Source organism: Gigantopelta aegis, chromosome 6 (assembly GCF_016097555.1).
Source record: "Gigantopelta aegis isolate Gae_Host chromosome 6, Gae_host_genome, whole genome shotgun sequence".
Classification (NCBI taxonomy): domain Eukaryota; kingdom Metazoa; phylum Mollusca; class Gastropoda; order Neomphalida; family Peltospiridae; genus Gigantopelta; species Gigantopelta aegis.
The window spans coordinates 31,826,255-31,852,322 of NC_054704.1; the positions used below are offsets into that span (position 1 = coordinate 31,826,255).

At 33.3% G+C, this 26,068-nt stretch overlaps 2 protein-coding genes across 4 annotated transcripts; one reads left to right on the forward strand and one right to left on the reverse strand.

Annotated features, from left to right (window-relative positions):
- Positions 1-465: 465 nt before the first annotated feature.
- Positions 466-6,186, reverse strand: LOC121376149 (UDP-N-acetylglucosamine transferase subunit ALG14 homolog). Of its 3 annotated transcripts, none has more exons than XM_041503953.1 (5): positions 6,068-6,186; positions 3,493-3,647; positions 2,322-2,444; positions 1,556-1,615; positions 466-687 (listed from the first exon to the last, which is right to left on the reverse strand). In XM_041503953.1, the coding sequence occupies exons 2-5, from the start codon at positions 3,628-3,630 to the stop codon at positions 517-519; spliced, it is 492 nt and encodes a 163-aa protein (XP_041359887.1). In that variant the 5' UTR covers positions 3,631-3,647; positions 6,068-6,186; the 3' UTR covers positions 466-516. The 3 variants fall into 3 exon arrangements, with proteins under 3 accessions (XP_041359887.1, XP_041359886.1, XP_041359888.1); XM_041503952.1 differs by lacking the exon at positions 6,068-6,186 and adding an exon at positions 4,658-4,912; XM_041503954.1 differs by lacking the exon at positions 6,068-6,186 and adding an exon at positions 4,329-4,392.
- A 135-nt stretch (positions 6,187-6,321) lies between these two features.
- LOC121374093 (TLC domain-containing protein 4-B-like) lies at positions 6,322-25,329 on the forward strand. The gene is made up of 7 exons (XM_041501013.1): positions 6,322-6,362; positions 13,617-13,814; positions 15,860-15,949; positions 20,407-20,465; positions 21,971-22,065; positions 23,518-23,591; positions 23,821-25,329. Exons 2-7 carry the CDS (start codon positions 13,642-13,644, stop codon positions 24,137-24,139), a joined length of 810 nt encoding a protein of 269 aa, XP_041356947.1. The 5' UTR covers positions 6,322-6,362; positions 13,617-13,641; the 3' UTR covers positions 24,140-25,329.
- Positions 25,330-26,068: the final 739 nt, after the last annotated feature.

Consider the following 26,068-nt stretch of genomic DNA (forward strand, 5'->3'; position numbering starts at 1 on the left):
GTAAACCACTTGCACCGACCAGTGATCCATAACTGGTTCAACAAAGGCCATGGTTTGTGCTATCCTGCCTGTGGGAAGCGCAAATAAAAGATCCCTTGCTGCTAATCGGAAGATAGCCCATGTAGTGGCGACAGCGGGTTTCCTCTCAAAATCTGTGTGGTCCTTAACCATATGTCTGATGCCATATAACCGTAAATAAAATGTGCTGAGTGCGTCGTTAAATAAAACATTTCTTTTTTTCAAACCATACTGTTGGTAACTCCCTCTCCCCCTCATAAAAGTGTACCCAAAATATTTTGATACCGGTATGTAAGGAATATTTTTATAAGAATTTTTTTCTTAATATATCTTAGCTTGGACCCTTTTCCCACTAGCATAACATAGTTTGAACATGCATGCAAAAGCTGACAATACTGAACAGCCTCTAAATAAAACTTGAAGACAATATTAACATAAACAGAAGGATTTTTTTCATAATGAATTTTTTTTATTAAATGATGGCAATGACTGCAAATACTAAACAACTCTCCCGATGTATTGACACTTCGGGTATCTGTTCCGGAGTTGAGGCCATTGCACCAGCATGTGATCTGCTAAATAATACAGAATTTTAGCCGACATCGACAAGGACTCCACACGACAAATACTCTCTATGTAGATAATAAGTGTCTGTTTGATATGAATCCACTGCAATACAAATATTGACAAATTAATTTTGGAAACTACTGTTATGCAAAGGGGAGATAAATACACTGAAATCCAAATGAGATGGTATGGAGGGATGACAAAGTATAAGTATAAGTTCAACATCTAAATGTAAAGTGTTTCTTTCTAAGCTGGTTCTTTCGATTAGCATCAATATATATAAATTATTCAAAATTTATGTATGTAAAGTTTCATTCAGATATCAGTATATATCATGTCATCTTATTGCTAATTCTGGTGTCAAAGGGGTATGTCAAAATGAGCTTATTAATTACACAAAACCCTTTTTTTGGTAGTGTAATAAAAAAAACAAAAAAAAAACAAGGATCACCATTTTGCCTCTACATTTTGTTAAATTCCCATCAGCACTTGAATGTTGTGGTTGTTAAATCTAGGGCTGCCTCCTTTTAAATGAAAAGTTCATTTGATAGCAATACTACCTACAGTTTGAAAGAAAAAAAAAGAGCTTGAAGACAATTAAAGGGACATACCCTAATTTCAGACCATGAAAATGCAAACTAAGTGAAACATGAGTTTGTGACTTTAAAATTGTGAAATACCCTCTAAAAATAGACTAAAACTCGACTCTCATAACTGTCACTTCTCGGACGCATGTGCGTTTTTAAAAATATGAGAAATGCATTTTGTGATATTAAAAACACCAGGATGACCAAAAACACTTTGAATGTACGGAAATGGATAATCTAAACAATAAAATCTAAGTAAAGTATGATTTTAGTTATCAAAAACGGCTCCAATAGTCAAAACTATGCCTTAGTGTTTAAAAACTAGGGTATGTCTCTTTAAGGCATTTTAAAATGTTAACAAGATTTATAATTATTTTAATTACCTTTAAAATTAGTCCTGCAAAACAGACTGGAATGCACGTCCCTGGACCATTACACAGAATCTGAAATAAGCATGAGATTTATTTTATAATAATAGAACTACATGAAATAACTTTTTTTAAATTTTTGCACCCACCATTTGAAACCCCTCTTTCAGGTTTCAGATTCCACAAAGACACAAAATTCAAGTGGAAACTTAGTTCTTTTTTAAAATATCAACAAAAACTGTTAAACCAAAAAAATAATTAGTTAAAGACAAAGATTATATTTTTAACTATAAACAGTTAGTCATGTCAAAACAGTTGTCTGGGTCTACTCAGACATGATTGTGTTGCATACTGTTCCATATTTGTGGAATCAGCTGTCAAAAACTCTAGGATGTTAAAAAAAAGATTTCTGTTTCTTTAAATGCTATTTTATTAACTATCATCTCTCTAGGGTAGTACAAACCACTTTCATTTGATATGATAATACATGTAGATCTGATTTCAAACATAATTCATGTGTTAACTTTGAAGTTACCATTTTATAAATATTTTTGGTGATCAAGAGCAATTTTTTGCTCGGATTATTCCCTAATACATAAAAAAAGACTTTGCCTATTTATAGCTGTTCATAGGCTAACATATTATTTAAACCCAATTTAATAAAATACCACAAATTTAACAATATTTTGTATGAATGTTAAACAAACATTATTATTGTCTATAATCAATACTGATAATTTTTTTAAAACACAACTACAAACATTTATTTTTCGATACTTACAAGATCGGGTTTTAGTTGAAAAACAATGGGAAAACTGTAAAGAACAGCATATATTGTAGACATTATGGTCGTTATCCATGATTGGCTTACTTCTCGACTGCGTGGCACTTTATGGATACTGTACTGAAAAACATAACATCCATGAATTTTTACTTCATTATGACAAAATCTACATCATTTATTTAATGGCATCTGGGAACACTGACTGATCAACAACTATTAGACATTCAACATGTGATAATGACAAAATCTTGGGTCTGAAAATATGGTGAGAAACCAAACCTGCTAATTGTTATTAACTGCAAAGCATTTTTTTTAATACACTTTTCTACAGGCAGGACAACACATACCATGAACATACTGGTACCATCAACTTTGGCACTTGAGAAAAAATCAATTAAAAAAATTAAAAACTAAAATATGATCTTTAAAAGGCTGAAACCTCTATACTATAATCTAATTAAAGGTAATTTTTTAGCACAGTGTGGTAGCATTTCAGGTCAATTTTAGTCTACTTTGTGAAAATCATTTTAACAAAAGAAGCTGAAATTGGATAAAAAGCTGAAAAATCACATCTCTGATTATGTGACCCATCAAACCTCAGCATCCTTCTCCATCACCTATTAAAAATGTGTGTCAATGCAGACCTCCAAGAATTGAAAATTTGTGAAGGGTCACACATTTATGGGTTATACTAAAATAATTTCAGGTAACCCATTTTCTATTGACATAACTCGTTATATCCCTGAAAATGATTCCATGAATTTTGCCTGAACAAAAAATAGGTTATGCAAAATTGGATTTGCCCAAATGAAATTTATCGTTCTCGCAATTTTTAGAGGCCTACACAGCTAAATTTTTGTTCCCTTCAAACTGGTTTATAAAGTATTCACTGGCACAGTACTAATGTTTAAATAACAGAGTCCATAAGTATACGCTACAGCTGTGCCACCACTGTTACTTTACATGCCTAAAACTATACTCCTCGCCGAGTTCAGTGGAATTCACTGCCTACTTTTTTCCCCCTCAAAAACAGCTTCTTATAATGTAATGAACTTCCTGAATATGTGGCAAATAGAAGAACTTTAGTGTGCAAATAAATATATACATAATATATGGTAGATACCACTGTTACCGTTTCACAAGAAAATGTTTTGCTTAGAAACTATACCTCTGTTTCTGTTCCATTTCTGGTTTTGTATTGCTGTTCTAAAGCATGTACTTTCTGTTCACTAATTTGATCTGTGTCAGCAATGATGTAGTAGCGTGGGGAGTATTTTGATCCAATTTTGTCAACAAGACAAAGCATCTCTCTTGTATGTCCACCTGTTAAAAACAAATTGCACAAATACTTTACGACATATATTTTTGCAGTTAATTCAGTCTTTGATCTGCATGTACGTCTAAACAAATCAGCCTTCTGTCATTATACATGTGTTAAATAACACAACTACAATGTATGTTGCCTCATGACTGGTTCACCAAAAGTTCATCAAGGGGTGCGATGAAGCCCAGTCGATAGTCCATTGGTCTATTTCTCAATCCAGCCAGTGCATAACGACTGGTATATCAAAGGTCGTGGTATGTACTATCTTGTCTGTGGGGTGGTGCATGTAAAAAAAATCCCTTGCTACTAATAAAAAAATGTAGTGGGTTTCCCCTATAAGACTATATTTAAGAATTACCTAATGTTTGACATCCACTATTGCAGGGTTTCTGCCAGAGGGTAAAACAGGTATGGTACCATACCCAAATGTTTTGGCAAATTTTATTTTTTTAAGTTAACCTTTTGACAAAATTAATGACTCTTATCATTACAGTAAGATTTTCTTAAACTTAACCCATTTTCTTTCTGGGGAAGCCCAACCCCCATACCCTCTGTTGACTGTTTGCATTCAAAATTCATAGCGCCATACCCAAAAATTTCTTTCTAGCAGAAACGCTGAATAGCCAATGATTATTAAATCAATGTGCTCTAGTCGTATCATTAAATAAAAGAAATTTTACTTTTGGTAGTTGGTCAAGATAAACCCTGCCAGATACGTTATCTTGTCTTGATAAACTAATGTATTGGAAAAGCTAGTCCAATGGACATAGGCTACTACATATAAAATGTTGACTTAATGTGCGCCTAGTTCATCAAGATTAACCTCGCGTGTAAGCACAAGGCATTTGCATGCGAGGTTATTAATCTTGATGAACAAAATGTGCGCCCTGCACTATGGAAAAACCATTGGATGATTGGTCTTGGTTAAAATACTGAAGTGTTTCAGTTGTTGTTATTGTTTTTGTTTTTTATTTCACATACATTTTACTGAAGTAATTTATCCATTTACCTGATCCAATAACGATCATAACTGACGATGAACTGGTTGTTCGCAAAATTTGTCGTTCCTTTCGTTTTATACATTTTTTATAAATAAAATAAAATAATAACATAATGGCTACAATAGTTATCAAAGTAGTGTCAGCTACTTTATTATCTTGCATGTCTGAATTTTGCTAAAATATAAGTCTACTACTAAATGTTACTGATTGTCGACAGATCTGCAATGGATCTAAAACTTTCAAAATGAAAATGAAACAAGCGTCTCTAGAAGGTGAAGGTCGCATTTAGCAAATGTCTCGATAAATACAAATGATTTAGAGTGTCTGCACGGAAACTAAATGCAACCTCGGACAAGTAAAAGTTTGTTTTGGGAACGACACCACTAGAGCACATTGATTGATTGATTGATTGATTGATTGATTGATTGATTGGTTGGTTGGCTGATCAATCGATTAATCATCGGCTACTATATGTCAAACGCTACTAGATGTCATTTTAAAAACATGATGGATCATTTAAATGCACTTTCTCAGACAGGACAGCACATACCACAGCCTTCAGTTACCAGGGAACAATATCAATAATAAATGTACATGATACATGTTGAAACTTAATTTTAAACTTTGAAACACCCTTGCTTTGGCTTCGTACACAACAAATGTAACATATTTCGTAAAAGGTACAATGTTCTAATCACAAGGATTCTTCAAACACATTTTGCATTGCAAATTTTCCAGCGTTCTTAAAACGGAAACGTCGTGTACCTAGTTTATTTTAAGTTGGTGTAAAGTGAGGTCATTCAAATTAAATATTATAGTTGTACGTATTATTACAATGCTTCGCCACATTAAACTAAAACTGGTCTACTAACCGTGACCCCTGTCAAAATTTTATATCAAGCAGACAACGCTGTTCAAGTTTAATCTTTAAAAGATGAAAGAAATATTGTCAAATATATTATGTAAAAAAAAATTACCTTTGAATATGTTATATTTATTGTGTACGAAGCCAAAACAAGGGTGCGAAGAGTGACTGTCAAGTTTCAGAAAAAAACTTTATTTATTATGATTATTATTATTATTATTATTTATATTAGTTTTATTAAAAAAAATTATTATTATTATTTTTTTTTTTTTTTTATTATTAAAAATAAATAAGTGTGTCCTTCAAACGACATATTACGCTCCTAACCGTAATCCATGTTCGGATTAAGTTCGTATTAGGACATGCGCAGAATCCTATGACCATACTATGTATCGGAAAGATTGAAAGAAACAACGAACAAACAAATCAATAACATTATTTCCACTAATAAAAAATGACGAATTAGTACAATACTGTTTACGGTTATTTATTTCCTTTCTTTTTTTGTTGGTTGCCAATCACTATTTTGACTTTTATTTTATTTAATTTTTACCCTATTTTTGGATATGATTCTTGTCAATTCTTTTCCAATCTTTCTGGTAATTAGTTCAACCTTTTGGAGTTCAGTCTACTGTTTTTCACAAAATGTTTGCAATTTTTTTTGACTGTTACCCACAGTGGTTATGCCGTTTAACGTGTAGCGTAAAAGCCAGTCTATCAAGCGTTAGCGACAAACAGTTGGCTGAACTTAGACCCTTAATATTGTTAATACTTCCGGTTTTATTTTGTAATTTTGTAAATTCTGCACAAACGTGGCTTTGACACAATCTGTCAAAATTATTTGTTTGGTAAGTTATTTGGTAGTTACGGATTTAACACTTAAATGGACTAATCTCACTGTTCTGACTAACAATTTGACAAAATATACCACGTTCCTCTAATGTTAGTTTAATCTTGCAACTGCAAGCTGTTTCTTTGTTGGACCCAGTGGATATATTGAGTTGTTTCGCCCCCTTTTTAACAGTTACAACTTCTCCCGAGTCGTTTTGACCCGAAGAATATTAATAAATATAAATATAGTAACTGAAAACATTAAAATGGGTGTTGGTAATTGTTAGCATGCTTTCATCTAAGCAGAGCTCTTACCTGAAATCAGGCTCATTGGACTATTTCTCATTCCAGTCACTGAGTCAGTGCACTACAACTGGTATCGTCAACAACTGGTATCGTCAACGTCCCTAACTGCGTTGTGCTTCAAATTGTGTTCACTTTGTTTTCTCATGCACGGTTCACGCAGTCAACATCCGATTTATTGTCATCGGCATGTCGTTCATTTATGAGGTTTTTCTTCACAGTTCAGGAACATTTTTATAAACAATAAAGTTGAGAAAAGTAAGTATCTAAATATAAACCCCTAAAACCATTAATTTTACTAAGTCGTTTTTATTTATTTATTAAAATTGACCGATATCGGGTGCACATGACTTGTAGAAATTGACTTAAAATGGAGAAAGATGAATTAACTTTCAGTGCGTGTTACATGACCTCACACGTGCCAGATCAACAAGGCCAAAGAATTTAATTTTTACGATTTTTAAGACCCCTGTTGTTAGAATTTGTTTTCAATTATTATATTCGATCTGCAAAAGATATGCTACATTTTTGTGCCTCTGTTGTAGTGAATAGTATTCATAATCCATTCATAACAGTTGTAAATAATTTTGAGTATATAAATTGTGTTAATTTAGAATCAATTCATTAAAAAAATTATATTTTACAAACTATTCGCAGGTATGAACGTAATGCCTATCAGTATTGACATCAAGTGTGAGCGATGTGTGTTGATAAAACGCGGACCGGATCAGAACGCTTGATAAATTGAATTTTTCCTTTAAAAAAATTAATAAATTAAGTGTTCGGCAACTGTACATAATTAAGAAACATATATTTTTTCGTGTAGTTGCCTTAAAAATTGAAAATGACGAACCGCACATGCGCAGTACAATACTTTTTGCAAACGCATGCGCCTGAACACAGTTAGAAACGTCGAACCCTTTCCTGTTTAATTGAGGGTGTTTCACTTTTATTTATTAGAATGGATTTGTTTTACGTCCACATTGTTGATTTTTTACGTGACTTGATTGCAATTTATTTTGTTTTACGTATTGTAGCTGGAAAATTTAGAATAGTATTTCCGTAAATATCATATTCGTGTTTTTGCCATTAGGTGAACGCAGTTTGGGACGTCGATGGTATATCAAAGGCCATGGTATGTGTTATCCTGTCTGTGGAATGGTGCATATAAAAGATCCCTTGCTACTGATGAAAAAAATGTAGCGCATTTCCTTTCTAAGACTATTGCGGGACACATTAAGGCAATACTTTTTTCTCTGGACTACTCTGAGACTATGTCAGAATTACCAAATGTTTGATTAATGATGATTAATAAATCAATGTGGTCTGGTGGTGTCATTAAACACAAACTTTAAACATTTAAACTACCTCAAGTCAAATACAAAGAACCGGGCTATCCCTAAAACCAGTCTGTTTATTTACTCTTGAATATTGTAATTTTTTAAACTACTGTTTTGCAAAGGGAAATCGAAATGACAACAATACAAATGTCACCTACCTGCAGATATGTATGTTTATGGTACTGTTAATTCAATACAAATAAAGTCCATTGGTACAGTACTGGCATCAATAAAAACATTTCAAACACAGTGCTTATAAAAAAAAAAGCATGGCGCCTGAACAGCGTTTTGTAGAGAGTGAACAATAATTCTTATTACATCATATCCAAATAGATAATGTTTTCTTTTTGGTGCATTTTAATTAGTTTTATTGGATAAAAAGCCATTTACTTGTAAAATGTGTGAATTCTTGGAACAAGATTACCCTTCTTTTTTTTTAACTTTTATCTAGAACATATAGTGTTTAATATCACTAAAGGCAATATTTCAGGAAACTGAACATAATCACCAATCATGGATTCATAACGACCATTATGGATTTCGATAGAAGTTGAATATGGTAAAACATTAATAGACCGGTTCACAGTTAGCCAAGGAAACTATGTGTCTGATGTATCAGCACACTCTGTATTTTGCATAAGTTTACTTAGGATGTTGTCAGTGTTTTTTATGCAAATTAAAGCTTAATTAGTTTTTAATGGTTAATCCCCAGATGAAAATCAAGTATCGACATCTAGATATTGTTACAGTTGCAGTAAAAAATTATTTGAATTACCAATAATTATATCATAACTTAAAAAATCATTCACATGTTTTCTTGTATATAAAAATGAAATAGGTCAGCCTTGTTGATATTACAAATTGACAAAACCAGTCTGTAAACTTACTTACTTACTTACTTACGCCCATTGTCCCTCCTGGGGCATAGGCCATCGACAACAGCTCTCCAGAGTCTTCTGTCCTGGGCTCATGTTTCCAGCTGTCTCCACATATAGCCTGTCTTTTTGGTGATCACCTGGAGATCCCTTCGGGCGGCCTCCTTGTTTTTTTGCCGTGTGGGTTCCATGTCGGAGCATGCCTGGTGGTGATAGTTGATGATGGCTTCCGGAGCATGTGACCAGTCCATCCAATGATATTATTATTTCATCTTCGGCAGTCAGTCAGTGCATCCTCTTCCACAAGTCAGTGTTAATGATGGTGCCTGGCTGGTGGATCTGGATGACTCTTAGACCGTTCTACTTTCTAGTCTGTAAACACCTTTCCCATATTTGTTTAATGTGATTGATCAACAGTATAACTCTTTTCAGTTGGTCTTTTTTTTCCAAACTGAAAAAATAATTAAAACTGAAACTGCACAATGTCGACCTTTCATGACAACGTATTTGTTTTGGGAGCACCTTTTTGAGCAAATAATAAAATATATATTTTAAAAAAGGTATCAATTATTTTTGTGCACATTACAGTTATGTAACATTGCATTCTAGCATCATACTGAATACCACTTCTATGCATACCTAGGGCTCGAACTTTATGATTGCACCAACGACAATTGCCGTCATTGAAATATAAATTGCCATAGGGACTTTTGTGCCATAGGTAAAGCTTCTTAACAATGACAAAATGTATACACCTGCTGAACATTATGTGTCAGCATTTAACACTTGCACATTTAGAATATGTCTACATACAGCAAAAAAAAAATAGCCATAGGCAGTCTCAAAATTGCAGTCATTGGGCTGATTTATACACAGGAATTCTGTTTAAAATTGATGTGGGAGACAAATTCTTAAGTTTGAGTCTTGCATACCTAATACACTTTATATACGTGGAAAATAAAACATGTAATTTATAAATAAGACTTCAAAACAATAAACAATGTATCCCAGTCTCATCTGCCAATAGAATGGTCAGATTAATTTCATTAAAAATAACATGATTCACTGACCAAAATATGAGTATGTTTTGGTGGGTACATTTTGATATGGATATGTTTTAACAAAAATTGGGTACTTTTTGGTTGGGTGTTTTTGAGTTTGAGTATGTTTTGACCAGCTCCCAAAATTAACAACAAGAACATAAAAGAAATTAATTTTAATAAATAAAAGTGTTTCCCCATGGATCAAATAAACAGGAAAAATGTCTTTTACTTAAAAATATGTTATAACTCATGCATTAAAAAAATGTACTTGTACTTTGGTGATACACTCAACATCATATAAAGATTAAATTACACGTCAGCACATTTTAATGTAAGGATAATTTGATGTGTAACATACATGACATTGTATAATTAGTTTGACTCTTAGTTGAGAGAAAGAAAACCTGCTGCCGCCAAATATTTATGAGATATTTTATATGTTCAATTTCCGACAGGTAGAACAGTACAGATATACCAGTAGTGGGGCACTGATTGGGATGGTTAAAAAAACCACCCAAGTCCATCACGGATAATCAATCTTGTGACCTGTAGCAGGGCTCTAAATAGGAAGTAAACTATGAACTGCTGTTATTTTTCAAAAGAGCAGGTAAAAAAACAACGTTCTACTAAAAATAATAAATATATTATATGACATGCAGGAAATAGACCACATGGGGTGAGGGGGAAGGTCTGGTATAGTGTGAGAAAAAAAAACAGGACCTATGAGTCTCACTGGCTCTAATGTATTTTAGAGCATTGTGGAATTAAACTACACCAGAATCACAAGCTAAATAGCCCCCATGATTTAGAGTTTACTGTTATGTTTTAACCCTGCTGTAGTTTGTTTAACATTGGTTTGACTGTGGTTGAAACAGATTTTGTTAAATTGAGTTGACCAAAAACTTTTTTTATTAACAACACCACTGGAGCACATTGATTTAGTAATCATTAGCTATTGGGTGTCAAAAATTTGATAATTTTAACATATAGTCTTAGAGAGGAAACCCGTTACATTTTTCCATTAGTAGCAGGAGATCTTTTACATGTACCATCCCACAGACAGGATAGAACATACCACGACCTTTGATACATCAGTCATGGTGCACTGGCTGGAACGAGAAATAGCCCAATGGGCCCACCGATGGGATCAATCCCAAACCGACTGCGCATCAAGCGAACACTTTACCACTGGGCTACGTCCCGTCCCTTAAATTGACCATTACAAATACAGAGCTGTATGACCAGATTTTGAAAGGTGGTCACATGTAGTTGTTACCAGCAGCTAAGCTTTGTCAGGTGGCTGATACTGTGCTGATAACACCTATAATAGTTGCATAAATATGATAAGGGAACAACAGACCTAAAACCATGTTTGAAAGGTCACCATTGCTGATAGTATACTACTCAAGACAAGTTAAGTGTCATATAAGTTAATGTCTGTCAAATTTACCGTACCGTTACGTTGATAAGTACAAAATTAATAGCAATAATCTTTGGCCAGTTCAGGTTACCAAAAGCATGCAAAGCAAAATCAGTACTGGAGACAGGTGAGGAAAATGTTAGACTAGTTGTGAGTAGCCAGAAGTAAAAAAAATCAAAAGTCCAGCACAACACTGCTATAACAGTTGAAACCACCTCTTGCTTGTAGACCATCAACACAGTGTCATCGCATGCTGTTGATTAGATGTTGAAAAAACTGCTGGGTATAGCTGCTAGTCTGCTTGGAGGAATTGTACCAATTTTTTTAACCTTTGCTGGTTGCCTATGACTGTCTTTTACTTGTCTTCCCAATTTGTCCCAGGTATGTTCAATAGATGACAAATCTGGAGAGAATGCTGGCCAATCCATATGATGGACACTATTTTGTGTGAGGAAATCTCTGGCATGGTGGTGTCAGGCATTGTGATCTTGCAAAACAGCTCCAGGACCAATTTAAGACAAGTAAAATATCTGAATGGTACAGATACGCAGAGCTTAACAGCAGCAATTGCCATTGTTGAGGTATAAATTGCCATAGGTTTGGAGTATCACTGATGGCACTTTTATGGTGCTGGATAAAAATTTACTGCTGTAAGTAAAGTTTCTCAACGACTGCAAAATGTACATACTGCCAGTATTTAACATTTGTACATTTCGAATATGTCTACATACAGCAAATTAACATTTTAGTCATGTTTATTTGCTGCAAAAGTCACTTTAAAAAAAGGTTGTTTTACCTATGTCAATTTAAAAAGAGAGTGTCTTAGGTAATATTCTTAAGTTCGAGCATTGGCTTTATATGCCAAAAAGGAAAGAAAGAAAGAAAGAAGTGTTTTATTTAACGACGCACTCAACACGTTTTATTTACGGTTATATGGCGTCAGACATATGGTTCAGGACCACACAGATTTTGAGAGGAAACCCGCTGTCGCCACTACATGGGCTACTCTTCCGATTGGCAGCAAGTGATCTTTTATTTGCGCTTCCCACAGGCAGGATAGCACAAACCATGGCCTTTGTTGAACCAGTTATGGATCACTGGTCGGTGCAAGTGGTTTACACCTACCCATTGAGCCTTGCGGAGCACTCACTCAGGGTTTGGAGTCGGTATCTGGATTAAAAATCCCATGCCTCGACTGGGATCCGAACCCAGTACCTACCAGCCTGTAAACCGATGGCCTGCCACGACGCCACCGAGGCCGGTCCAAAAAGGACTACATACACTGCACATGTAATCCATAATGGTGGTCATAAAGTGCAGATAACATGTTATTCGTACAATGCAATCACTTTGATTACACCTCTTTAGTGTGTCAATCTGACATTTAAAAAAAACTACAACCAAAAAACAATATCCATATATTTAGTTGCATATTATGAAGATAATTTGCATAACAGATTAATCTTTGTTCCAGTTTTATTTCATTTATAGGTCAAAAATGGTTATTAGAATAGTTTTTTGTTGTCAAAGTAAAATACATTCCTAAACTCTTAACCTGTTTTGAGTAGTATATGACACAATTAATTTCCTATACCCATACTAGCAGTTTATCTCACAGAGATTATGGACTATGTTTGTGTGTGTTTGTGTCTTTGTCAGTAACCCACTGTTTTCCAGATTGATCACAGGTATATGTGGATATCTTGTCTTTTTGTAGTGTTATACTTTGTCTTTTCATATTGTGCATTATCAAATCAAATACATGTATTGTTTTTGTTTTTTGTAGTAGTTTTGTGTTTTGTAATAATAATAATAATAATAATAATAATAATAAAATCTTTATTTATAGAAGGTAGCTTAATTAGTAATAGACTATTCTCCCTTGAGGCCTCAATAATTACAACAATAATATCTAAAACAAAACCCCCAAAACATACATTTATGTAAAATATAATAATTATATGTATACATAACCATGAAAGATGTTAAAACATAATAAACAGTAGAGTAATTATGTTTTAAAGAAGTGCTTGAAATTGTTGGGGGTTTTCTTTCTTAAATATATTTAAAGTAGTAAATTTTTTAATATCATTAGGTAAACTCTTCAAGATACCAACTCCAGAAAATTGGAAGCTTTTGTTTGTGTGCCCTATTGTCATGGATCTAACATATTTCCATCATCAGTGCTAATCGTTTATGTGTTTCATCTTTCAGTATATGCAAATTTTGTTGAATTCTTTCATATTGTTGTGTAGCTTTTTATTTTTTAAAATGTTTTCTTTACTTTCAGTATATAATGTGTTAGTGTGTCCGTGATGGGGAGGAAAATTGAGCTTGTTGTATTTGAAGGGACGTATTACCCAGTGGCCGCAGCAAGCTGTGTGTTCTTTCTGTCTCTGTACAAGTATGTCAGTCCCACGCTTTCGTCCATCACTTGTGAGGGCTACAAGTCACTCAAGCCAGAGAAACAGATTGACTGGAATACCAGGTAACAAATAATGTCTTTTGTTTGACTTACAGGTCAGGGTGTACAGGATATATGCCGTTTTTAAATTTAAAATTTAAAATTTTGTTTTGATAATATGTACAACAATCAGCCTTGTTAAACAGTGCTATGAACTGGCCTATTTCAGTACCTATTATCATGTCTCTTCTGAGATTTTGTAAACAAAAGATATTCTGACATTAATTATATTGTTTTGAGAGGTGCGAAACATAGTTGTTTGTTTCTAGAATAAACAGTACCCCTCATTTGAAACATAAACAGGGGCAGGACGTAGCCCAGTGGTAAAGCTTGATGCACGGTCAGTCTGGGATCAGTCCCCATCAATGGGCCCATTGGGCTATTTCTCGTTCCGGCCAGTGCACCACGACTGGTATATCAAAGGCCATGGTATGTACTACCCTGTCTGTGGGATGGTGCATATAAAAGAACCCTTGCTGCTAATCGAAAAGAAGAGCCCATGGAGTGTGGTCCTTAACCATATGTCTGACGCCATATAACCGTAAATAAAATGTGTTGAGTGCGTCATTAAATAAAACATTTCTTTCTTTGAAACATAAACATGCAGATTTTATATAAAGACCTGATCAACTAGTGTGTGGCAAAATTAATATTTTACCCTACTGGAATACTAGAAAAAAAATGTGTTTGTTGATATATGGTGTATAAGTGGGTGCATGTACAGGTGTAAATCTAGGGGGAGGGTGATAGGGGTGCCTACCCTCGGAATTTTCAGAATCACTGGCATAGCTGGGGGGTGGGGGGCAGTGTGGGGACCATGTTCCCACAAATCACAGTTCCTTTTTCCCCCTCATTTTTGCCTGAATTAAAAAAAAAAATTCCTAAATGTGGATAATGTTTATTCGTATTAGCATTACTACCAAACAGCAGTATAGGGTTGTAATTGAATCACTACGCATTTTAATGTGAATTACAACTAATATTGTGTGTACAATGATACGTAGTGAAAAAGGTTTCAGGTCAGTTCAATATTCTGGTCAACTGAAAATTGATTAGCGGTTACTGTTTACAGTGTAGCGATCTCTAAAACTTGCATAGCAAATCGCAATGCCATATTGTACAAAATGTTCCCTGCTGACTACACCTGTGTGCAAAAATTTTATAGTAATCAAAATGTTAAGTAAAAAATCATGACAAAGATACAAAGCAGAAGCAAAATACTTTTGTGCATGTTCGTGTACACATAAACAAGTAAAGCAATGTTTGATCAAGTTAAGTTGGTGCGGATGGGGCTTTGGTTGTTACTACAGTGAAACCTCTCAAAACCGCACCCTCTATAAACCGGAATCCCCTCAAAACCGGACATTTTTCATGGTCCCTTTTTAAATATCTGTACAGAAAGAAACCTCTCTAAACCAGATACCTCTTAAAACTGGACTTTTTTACTTGGTCCCGAGGGTATCCGGTTTAGAGGAGTTTCACAGTATTAGTGACATATGAAATATTTTGGCAAGTTTTGGTTTAAAGGTTATATTCTTTGTTAGTGCTATATTTATTTGGGGCCTGATTCATCAAACTCTTGCACCTTTGTGCTCTCACAGTGCAGTGCAGAAAGCCATGCACTGTGACGATGTGATGTTTCTTGAGAGAGCTTTGTGAATTAGGCCTCTGATTAACATTTTTGGTCATGTTAAAGGGACTGCCCTGTGTAAGATGGTTCTGACTAATACAATTTTGTAACGACTAAAATTACACACTAGATACAGATTCTTGTTTTCAGATATTAGTGTCTGTATATATTCAGTGTATTTTTTAATTGTCCTAATGTTTCTAAGTAGCCCAAACTGGATTTCATCTCCCATTAATTTCATACATATGAAAAAATATATAGTGGGAAACTCTAGGGTGATCAGAAACACATTTAATATATAGCCACTGATATCTTATGCAGAAATATATATTTCATATGCATTTATAGTCATTAAAAAGTCTGTTAAAAGTGGCAGTAAACTCTGGACAGTCCCTTTAACAAAAAGGAAATGTTATAAACAATTTCCATTTTGTTACAGAGTCAACTCTACTGTTCATTCTGCCATTGTAAGCTGCATGTGTATGTACTCTTTGATGTATGATAATGGAATCAGTGAAGATCCAATCTGGTGAGTACATTTTAAAAAACTGAAGCATGTTCATTATTGAGACTACAACTGGTGATCCTGTTCTATTAGAAATGTGTACTGATCTACTCATACAGTTTTTGTATATTGTTTTGAAGTATATTACGACTGAATGTAAATGACACCATTCATGTTATTGTCTCGCTTGAAGCAAAAAGGAGAGATGTAGATACATGTATGAGTTCTCTATGACATCAACTTTTACATTTAGTTCAATGTTAGTTTCACAATTGGCTCCATTTCTCACAAACTGTAGTTTCTAAAGTCGACGACGGTACCAGTTTAGTGTTATTGTAAGATGTAAAGTGACGTCATTCAAATTAAAAATTAGCTGTATTAACTATTATTACAATGTTTCCCCACATTAAAATAAAATAAAAACTGGTCTACTATAACCTTGACCTCTGTCAAAATTGTATAACCAGCTGACAGTGCCATTTACAGGTTGGTATGTTTTTATTTCATATTATTCTGGAAAAAATATTAAGTTTAAATTTTAAAAGATAAAACAAATAAAAAGGATCTTTTGTTAAATAAATCGTATAAAAAAATTACCATTGGATATGTTTTATTTATTGTTTACAAATCCAAAACAAGGGTGCGAAGAATGACTGTCGTCGACCTTAGATCAGTGAAACTTGGATTATAGTTTCACTTATAGACATTCATCACAGTGCATTTAATTTTATTTTTTAAATTAATTAAATTTTAAAAACTTAATTGAATGTTTTTTGTTGAATCTTTTTTAAAGTTTAAGTGGGTTTTTTTTTTTTTATAATTTTGTGTTGTATTTTTGTATTTTAATCATGCATTATGAACATGTATGCAACTGACAGCGACATCACAGGGCTCGAACTTAACGACGGCACGGAATGGCAATTGCCGTTGTTGAGATATAAATTGCTGTAGGCAGAGAGCATCACTGATGGCACTTTTGTGCCGTCGATAAAGCTCCTCAACAATGGCGAAATGTATACACCTGGCTCCATATTCATAAACATACTTACGTCAATGTATGATACTTATCTATGTACTTTAAGTATGTATTTAGGTATCATACATTGACTTAAGTACGTTTATGAATACGGAGCCTGGTGTACATCATCTGCCAATATTTAATATTTGCACATTTAAAAGATGTCTACATATAATAAGATAGCCTTTCAGTCAGGTTTATTTGCTGCAAATGTCACTATAAATGTTTTTTGCCATAGGCAGGTTCAAAATTGTCGTAGGAGAACTGTTTCACCCATTGCAATTCTTTTAAAAATTGCTGTGGGATACAAATTATTAAGTTCGAGCCCTGCATCAAATATGTTTATGGTAGATGAAACATTTACTTCCATTGAATTCTTGATCCATTTTGGCAGACATCTGCAGAGTATACAATGTTTTTGTTTATAATGATCAAATATCATCTCAAGATAGAATAATTTTTATATATGTTTTTCCCCACAGAAGTTCTGGAATAGAAAAAAAATCAGGCAACATATTTTATAATAAGTATTTACTAGAAATATAATACATGTATCAACATATTGAGAATAATTACTAACAATACTGTACATCATAAAATATGAACGATCTTAAAATTTAGTGACATCCAAATTAGTGACATATTAGTTAAATAAAACTTTAGTGAGGCCATCATATTAGATACAAAAAATAAATAAAAATAAGTTTAAGTTGTAAGATCAACTTAAATACTATCTATTTTGACATTATACAACTTACAACAAAATTACAGTAGTGTGCATGCTAACTCACTATGGTTGTTTGCTGTTCTTGTGGCTTGTGTTTTAATCAATAGCATGTTGTGTGTTCAGTTAATCATTGATTGCACTTTTTTTCTTTCTTTTTTTTAGAACAGTACGTCTCTTTAAATTTAAGTATGTCCCATGAAATGTTAGTGTCTTGTATGGCCTCGCTAAATTCGCTAAAATTTTATGATCAACAACATTTCCTGATTTACAGTACATGTGTAATAATATTAATATTACTACTAGTAGTAGTACTAGTCCAGAATATGTACTAATTATATATAACATTATGTCCATCTGGGTATACACTTCCTATTTTAAAAAGTTTTAAAGGATTATTATTAAGAGTGGTAGAAATAGTTAAAATATTTGCCAAAATTAGCTATATGGAGGAGACCAAATTCCATGTATAATTACCAAATAAATAATGGATTATTTCACGACTTTAAAAAAACAAAACAAACGTGTTCAATTAATGGCTGGGGTTAGTTAGTGCATAAATTGTGGTATTTTAAAATATTAAGAATCAAAATATTATAGCCAGATAGTATAACAAATGAGAAAAGGAACTTGCTGATGCCATTTGGCTGCTCAATATGAGCTTTAAGGATACAACACATTTTTGGCATGTATTTGCTTATATTTATTCAGTATACGTTTATTTACCTTATATAAGTTACTTTAAATTTGCAAGCTAACAAACTTTATATATTGATTTTTATTAAAACAAAACTTTTGTGAAAAACTATTGGCAAAACATAGTTGAACTTAACAATGGTGGAATGGTGGTGTTTAGCCAATTGTCAGAATTGTTATGGGGTTTCTTTTGTTCTCTAATGACCGGTATATCTTAGAACAGCATGGACTGCATTTGAAAACCTGACCTGACTGGAAAGGTCTATGGCCGTTATTTGTTTTAAAACTACACTAAATATGTCCGACACCATTTAACCGTAATAAATATCTGTGCATTGTTAAATAGATCATTTCTTTCTTCCTTCTAGTTTTATGCTTAAATATACCGCTAATTAAAAAAAAAAAGTAAGTGCTGCTGTAGTATTACAGAAAAGTTAACTGTTATATTTATGACCATGCTAGTATTGGAATTTTCTAAATATATTCTCTTCATAATAAAATTATAAATTGTGGCTTTTTATATTCAGATAGGAATTTTTGGTTCAAAGACATGAACATAGTTTTGAAATAATATTATATTAATACATGTACTATTTATATTTTACTCTTTGTTTAGCTGATATGTTAAATAACATGCTGGAATAATGTTTTAAAAAGTTATTAATATGGTAAAACATTATCCAGGGCTCGAATTTAATGACGGCGCCAACGGCAATTGCCGCCGTTGAGATATTAATTGCTAAAGGTAGAGATCATCACCATCGGCACTTTTGTGCTATCAGTAAAGCTCCTCAACGTGTATACACCTGGTGTACATTTTCTGCCAATATTTAAAAGATTTGAAATATGTCTACATACAGCAAAATAACCCTTTAATCGTGTGTATTTGCTGCAAATGTCACTTTTTAAAAATTGCCATAGGCAGACTCAAAATTGCCGTCAGTGGGCCATTTCACTGTTGGAGACAGATTCTTAAGTTCGAGCCCTGATCATCTAAACCTCTTATCTTGTAAGCTCAGAATATTCAGTGTTAAAAGATTGTCAAATGACATTGGGGGTTTTTTTTCTAAAAAATTACTATGTTTATCTTGAATCACCATTATCTCAAACCGGCCTAGGTGGCGTCGTGGTTAGGCCATCGGTCAACAGGCTGGTAGGTACTGGGTTCAGATCCCAGTCGAGGCATGGGATTTTTAATCCAGATACCATCTCCAAACCCTGAGTGAGTGCTCTGCAAGGCTCAATAGGTAGGTGTATACCACTTGCACCGACCAGTAATCCATAACTGGTTCAACAAAGCCATGGTTTGTGCTATCCTGCCTGTGGGAAGTGCAAATAAAAGATCCCTTGCTGCTAATCAGAAAGAGTAGCCCATGAAGTGGCGACAGTGGGTTTCCTCTCAAAATCTGTGTGGTCCTTAACCATATGTCTGATGCTATATAATCGTAAATAAAATGTGTTGAGTGCGTCGGTAAAATTTTTTTTTTTTTTTTTTTTTTCCATTATCTCAAGCTTTTTGGTTTAGTTCCCAGGCCTCTGAAATTGCAAGAATGATGATTTTATTTGCACAAATGTTGCATAACCCAGTTTGTTTTTGTGCATTACATTTTTTATGTCATTTACATAGTCATGAAGGGATACACAAAAATGAAATGGGTTACATGATTTTGTTTTTGCATAGGCCCTAACCCATAAATGTCTTATTTAAATTTAAAAATTTCAGAGGTTCAAGTCCCTTGAACATCAAGATAATGAAGTTTCACTGTATATAATATATGTTTGTGTGATAAAACTATTAAAGTTTTTGTCTTCAAAGTTGGGAATTAAAAAAACCCATAGCCTTTGTGGAATGATGCTGATTAGCAGAGTCTAGAAACATGGATGGAAAAAACCCTGGGACGATGGCCATCATGAGGCTCAGGTATACAAAACCTGTGATGATTACTGTATAAACTGATGCTAAGGGTAGTTTTGTGGTTCTGTATATATCATTTGTCTTGTACATCTTGCATAATAATAGCTTTCCTTGTATTTTGTTTTAAGGTGTAATGCTCCCATGGTTCGAACAAGCTGTGCTGTTGTGGTTGGCTATATGACTGCTGGTAAGTGCTAAATACATTACTGTAGATCAAGAAAGGTGTTTTGGGGTTGTTTTTTTAACTTTATTGCATTATTGTATTACTATGTCATTCAGTAAATGGAAACATTACAAAAAACTTGATTCATTGTAAGTTATCACCTTGTGATAACTGGTCAACAGTTAAGTTGTTGGGTCTTATGCTAGGCTTCGACTACCAACTGCCAGCACAAAGTTAGGCAACGTTTTGCTTTCACGACTTCTACGACTGTCCAGTTGCTAATCTGAGCACTCTTACAACTTGATTCTCATTGTATAGCCCATTAGTTGTTAATCTAAGTACACCTGTCTTAAGTCAAGTAAAATAACTTTGTAATAACAATTGACAGTCTGAAACTAGCATTACACTCGAGTTCTGATCAGAGCAAGCAAAACCTACAAAAACCAGCCATACGTAACTATTCCTGTCTTTTAATACACCGACTATAAATGGGTTTGATTACACCTATCTGTATGTTATATGTTACTAATAAGTATCTCTGTTAGTTGAAACAACACGTCACATGCACACAGATTCTAAGCAATCAGTTCAATGCTGAAATAATAAATTTTACACAGCTGACATCACAATACTTTTTATATGCTACAGCTGGCACAACAATACTCTCTATATGCAGTTCAGGTGCATGTATAGGAATTGTACAGGATGTTCTAGACTGGCAAGCACAGATTATGGGGGGGGATTGAGTCATGCTCCCCCAGAAAATATAATGGGGAAAAAAAAAACTTTCCCCTCGGCCGACATCCGTCCATCCATCCTTTGGTCAATTTTTCCTTTGACATCCGTCTTCACTTACAGTTTTAATTGAATTGTTCTGAAACTTGGTACAATGATCCTATTGGGCACCCTGCACAAATTAATAGAGAAATTCTGAATGTGTATTAAAAAAATTATAATTGAAATTGAAAATTGTCTATCCTAGAACTATTTTTTAAACTTTGAATTTGTGAATTATTAAATTTAAACATTAAATAGAAATGTAGCATTGAAAATTAAATCTTTTTATAGAGTTTTGATTGGATAGTTTTGAAACGTAATATATGTATTTTCAGGGGTAGTTTTCGGAAACTAATTTTGAGATATTTTGAACAGTTTTGAATGTTATAATATTTATTAAATGTTTTTAAACTTTCTATAAAAATTTGAAAGTCTGTCTTCTCCTGTAGTTTTGATCGGATAATTCTGAAACTTGGTACAGTGATTCTCTAGGGCAGTCGTCACAAACTAATAGAGATATTATGGACATTTTGAGCTTTTCAATATCGATTTTTATATTAAAATTTGATCACTTAAATTGAAAATGTGAAAGTATCTTAAAAAAGTTAACTTATTTATACTGAGGCTGAAAAATCAAATAACGTGTATATAGATGTTATAAATATATCTTTATTATTCTAAAAAATATTTATATCCTTGTTTGCAATTTTGAACGTACCGGTATCTGATGAAAGTGAAATTTTTATTTTCAGATTTGATTATATTGTCCATACATTACAAAGAAATTGGAGAAATATTTTACATTTTTCACCATGGTGCATCCATGTACGCCTACTACTATGTTATGGTAAGCTACTGGACTGTTTTGAAATATTGTTTTAATGTGTACTGCTGCAGTTGTTGGTAATAATAAGAGGAGACTTAACATTAGCATGATATTTTAGATATTTAACTGAAAACATATATACATTGCAAATACCAGCCCCAACCCCACACCCACCCAAACTCCACCACTTAGTTTAAAAAAGAAGATGAGATATATCTATAATATATTTCATATACAAAAAACAAACACTTCAAACAAAATTAAAATGTTGTTTTTTTTACAATGAAGATCAGCATTTTTGGTGGTGGGGTGGGGGTTATATATCTTCAAGAGGTAATATCTGATGGGTAGGTTGGATGATCGTCAATCTGTTAGCTGATATCACTTCTTGGAAAAAAAACTAGAGACAAGTGATCTCTTAATTACCTTCACGACTAGTGAAAATATACCGGGTAGTTGTTGTCTCTCCATTATGATATACTGTAGGTATTACAATTTCCGATGGCATTAGTTTTTGCATTAAACTTTAAAAGTTTCGAATTATAAGTCTACGGCCAATGGAACTTAGTTTATAGTTCATCACAATACATGTGCAAAAAAATAAAAAATAATGAATCGAACATTTTTAATTAAATACTTTTGCATTTAGCTTAATGTCAAAGTTTTGTATTTAACTCCATTTTACCGGCCTCGGAGGCGTCATGGCAGGCCATCGGTCTACAGGCTGGTAGGTACTGGGTTCGGATCCCAGTCGAGGCATGGAATTTTTAATCCAGATACTGACTCCAACCCCTGAGTGAGTGCTCCGCAAGGCTCAATGGGTAGGTGTAAACCACTTGCACCGACCAGTGATCCATAACTGGTTCAACAAAGGCCATGGTTTGTGCTATCCTGCCTGTGGGAAGAGCAAATAAAAGATCCCTTGCTGCCTGTCATAAAAGAGTAGCCTATGTGGCGACAGCGGGTTTCCTCTAAAAAAATCTGTGCGGTCCTTAACCATATGTCTGACGCCATATAACCGTAAATAAAATGTGTTGAGTGCGTCGTTAAATAAAACACTTCTTTCTTAACTCCATTTTTCACAAACTATTAGTCCTAGATTGATGAATCTTGTTTTGTAGTTGTTTCTATGTTCCAATACATGTAAAAAGTTCTAGATCAATGAAACTGGGTCTATAGTTGGATATTCATCACAATGCATGTGACAGAAATAAAAAATTAAATATATTTGTTTAAAATTAGAATTTTTTAAATAGAATTTTTTTTTTGGTTGTGGGTTGAGGTTTTTTTTTTTTTTGTAACATGCATTGAGATGAACATTTTATGGATGTAGCTGTCAGTGACATCAAATATGTTTATGGTAGGCAAGACATTTAATAAAATTGAATTGTTGTATTCTTGTCCTGGGATCAAATTATGTTTCCCACATCCACTTGTTTTGAATGCATCCAAATTATCATTTATTTATTTCAGACATATGGTGTTTTGGCTTATTTTGCTAACTACAGATTGATTGCAGAATTCTCAACACCTTTTGTTAATCAAAGGTACTTTATGATTATTTCTTGTTTTAACAATTCTTGTTACAATTTATAATTCAAGGGAGGCATTATTAATTACTAGAAACAGAAAGTAAAACTAAAAATGGGGATTCATTTTGTGGGGTGGGAAAGGCATTGTGCTTTCATATAAAAATACAATGTACATATGAAGTTTCATTTCATTATTATTTAATAATTCACACATAATACTGTAATGCTTTTTTTTTTTTTTCAGGTGGTTTCTTGATACACTGGGCTATCAGAAAACAAATCCTGTTTTTGTCGCCAATGGTATTGCTATGACAATGGCATTTTTTCTTTCTCGCATTGCCATTATGCCACGATACTGGCTCAAAGTTTCCAGTGTTTATGGAACAGAACCCTTTACACGGCTGGGCCATATACAGCTAGTCCTTGTGGTTACATGTTTTATACTTGATGTCATCAATATTTACTGGTTTTACAAGATGACCCTAGGTGTGCGGAGAGTGTTAACAATGTTTAACTTGAAGACTGAAAGGGGCAAAAATACAAATGGTATTAAAGCAGATTGACAGCAAGTATATTTCTGCAGGTTATTTATTTTGTGGAATTTGGTTTTCATGAGTTGCAGGCTTGTAGGTTTTAAACAGCCATTTATGTATTTATAGAAAATCATGTTACTGCACACACATTGTTGTGGTGTTGTTAGTTTTGGGGGGGGAGGATAGTTCCACGGAAAAGTACTTTGGGTCATTGTTTTGATTTTTAAAATGGCTTTTAACAAAATTTAGTTAAAACAACATGTGTGGTGTTGAACAGATTGAGATTTAGGGATGCTTGATTATGATAATAACATCCACCTGTATCACAAAATGGATGCATGCATGTAACTATATTTTAAGTGCATTTTACTTGCTGTATGGTAACTCTAACCTCAAATGTGTTCAATATGATCAGATATGAAAGTACTTTTATATTTGACCTTCTCTTAAATCATGTTAATCAAAATATTTTAGGTTATGAATACATGTATCTTGTGGTGTCTGTGAACTCGAAATGGGTATGTGCATATTTTACAAAGTCTGCTTTTAATACAGTAAGTGCTTCAAATATGTATATTTATAAACAGCATTATATTGAAATTGTTTTTAACTGTAAAAAACCAACAATAATGAATGCCCTGAATGAAAAAGGTAATTTCAAACTGGATATTTATATAGAACCATTTGTATAAATGATCACTTCACCTCTCTCTCTCTTCTTTTTGTTTGTGAATGATTGATATTATGAAAGGTATGTAATTGGTTTAATGAAATTGACATGCCTGCACTCATGAAATGTTCTGGCATAATTAGTATGTGTGTTATACGTTTATACCAGTATTTGTCATGTGGTCACAAGGTTGATGGGAACCAAGATATATTTTTAGAACTTTACCTTTTATCTGTTCTTCACTGGCATGAGCAAACAAAGCATATGGATGTAAAAGGTGTGTATTTTTAAACAGATGCCAAAGTTATGTGGTGCTAGGAAAGTTTGTCTCACTGAATGGAGAGATCTTGAAAGTTCACAAAGATTTTTTATCTATCAGGCTGCACGGCCAATTTTGTTGAGCCTCGGATGTTACATTGATGATTTTTTATATTAACAAATTTAAATACCTCAAAATATGATGGCAGAAGAATTTTTAAGATTTCGGACTACAGTACTCCGTATTTTTCATAGAAGTTTTAGGATATTAGAGGAAGGGGTTCTGCTTTGGGATATTAAAAAAAAAAGAGTAAATTTTTGTGCTTCAAAAGTAGTCCAACATAATGTTTTTGTATGAACTGTGTTTTCAGTTCTTAATGAGAATGACCTTTGGGATAATTCAGTGCATTTATTATGCATTGATCATTTTGGCAATTCTTTAATCATGAACATTATATGTAAATTCCACAACACACATTAAAACCCATTCATAAGACTCATTTTAAGTTCATGGTATGTAATAAAACTACTTATCTGCAAAATCTGTTTCAGTTAAATTAAAGTGTTATTTTGGGTCATCTTTTTAAATTTACCCTGCTCGCTGTTTAGCAGTTACTTGTCTTTAAAAACAAAACTAAATCAGTATTTCAATTTTAACAAATAATATTTGGTTGTGGGAAAAAGGGGATTTTTTAAGATGTTGCATTGGTGGGTTGGGGAGTAGGTGTGCTTTATGTTTTATTTTTCAAGTCTAATTGTGAAAGAAATCAAGTAAACATATTTTTTATTTTTATTTTTGGTTTTTGGGGGGGTTTTGATAGACAGACTGAGATATAAATACAGTAAAGTAATCTTTTTAATGAACTGGAAGGGACCATGATAATTAGTTTGTTATAGTAGTAGTTCGTCGTACACATTTGAAGAAGTTGGCCATTTTCATTTCCATAGTCGGCCATATTGGATGTTTTTTATTTAAAAAACCATACATATAGCATACCAGTACCCAATTTTAATACAATTTATTGTAAACA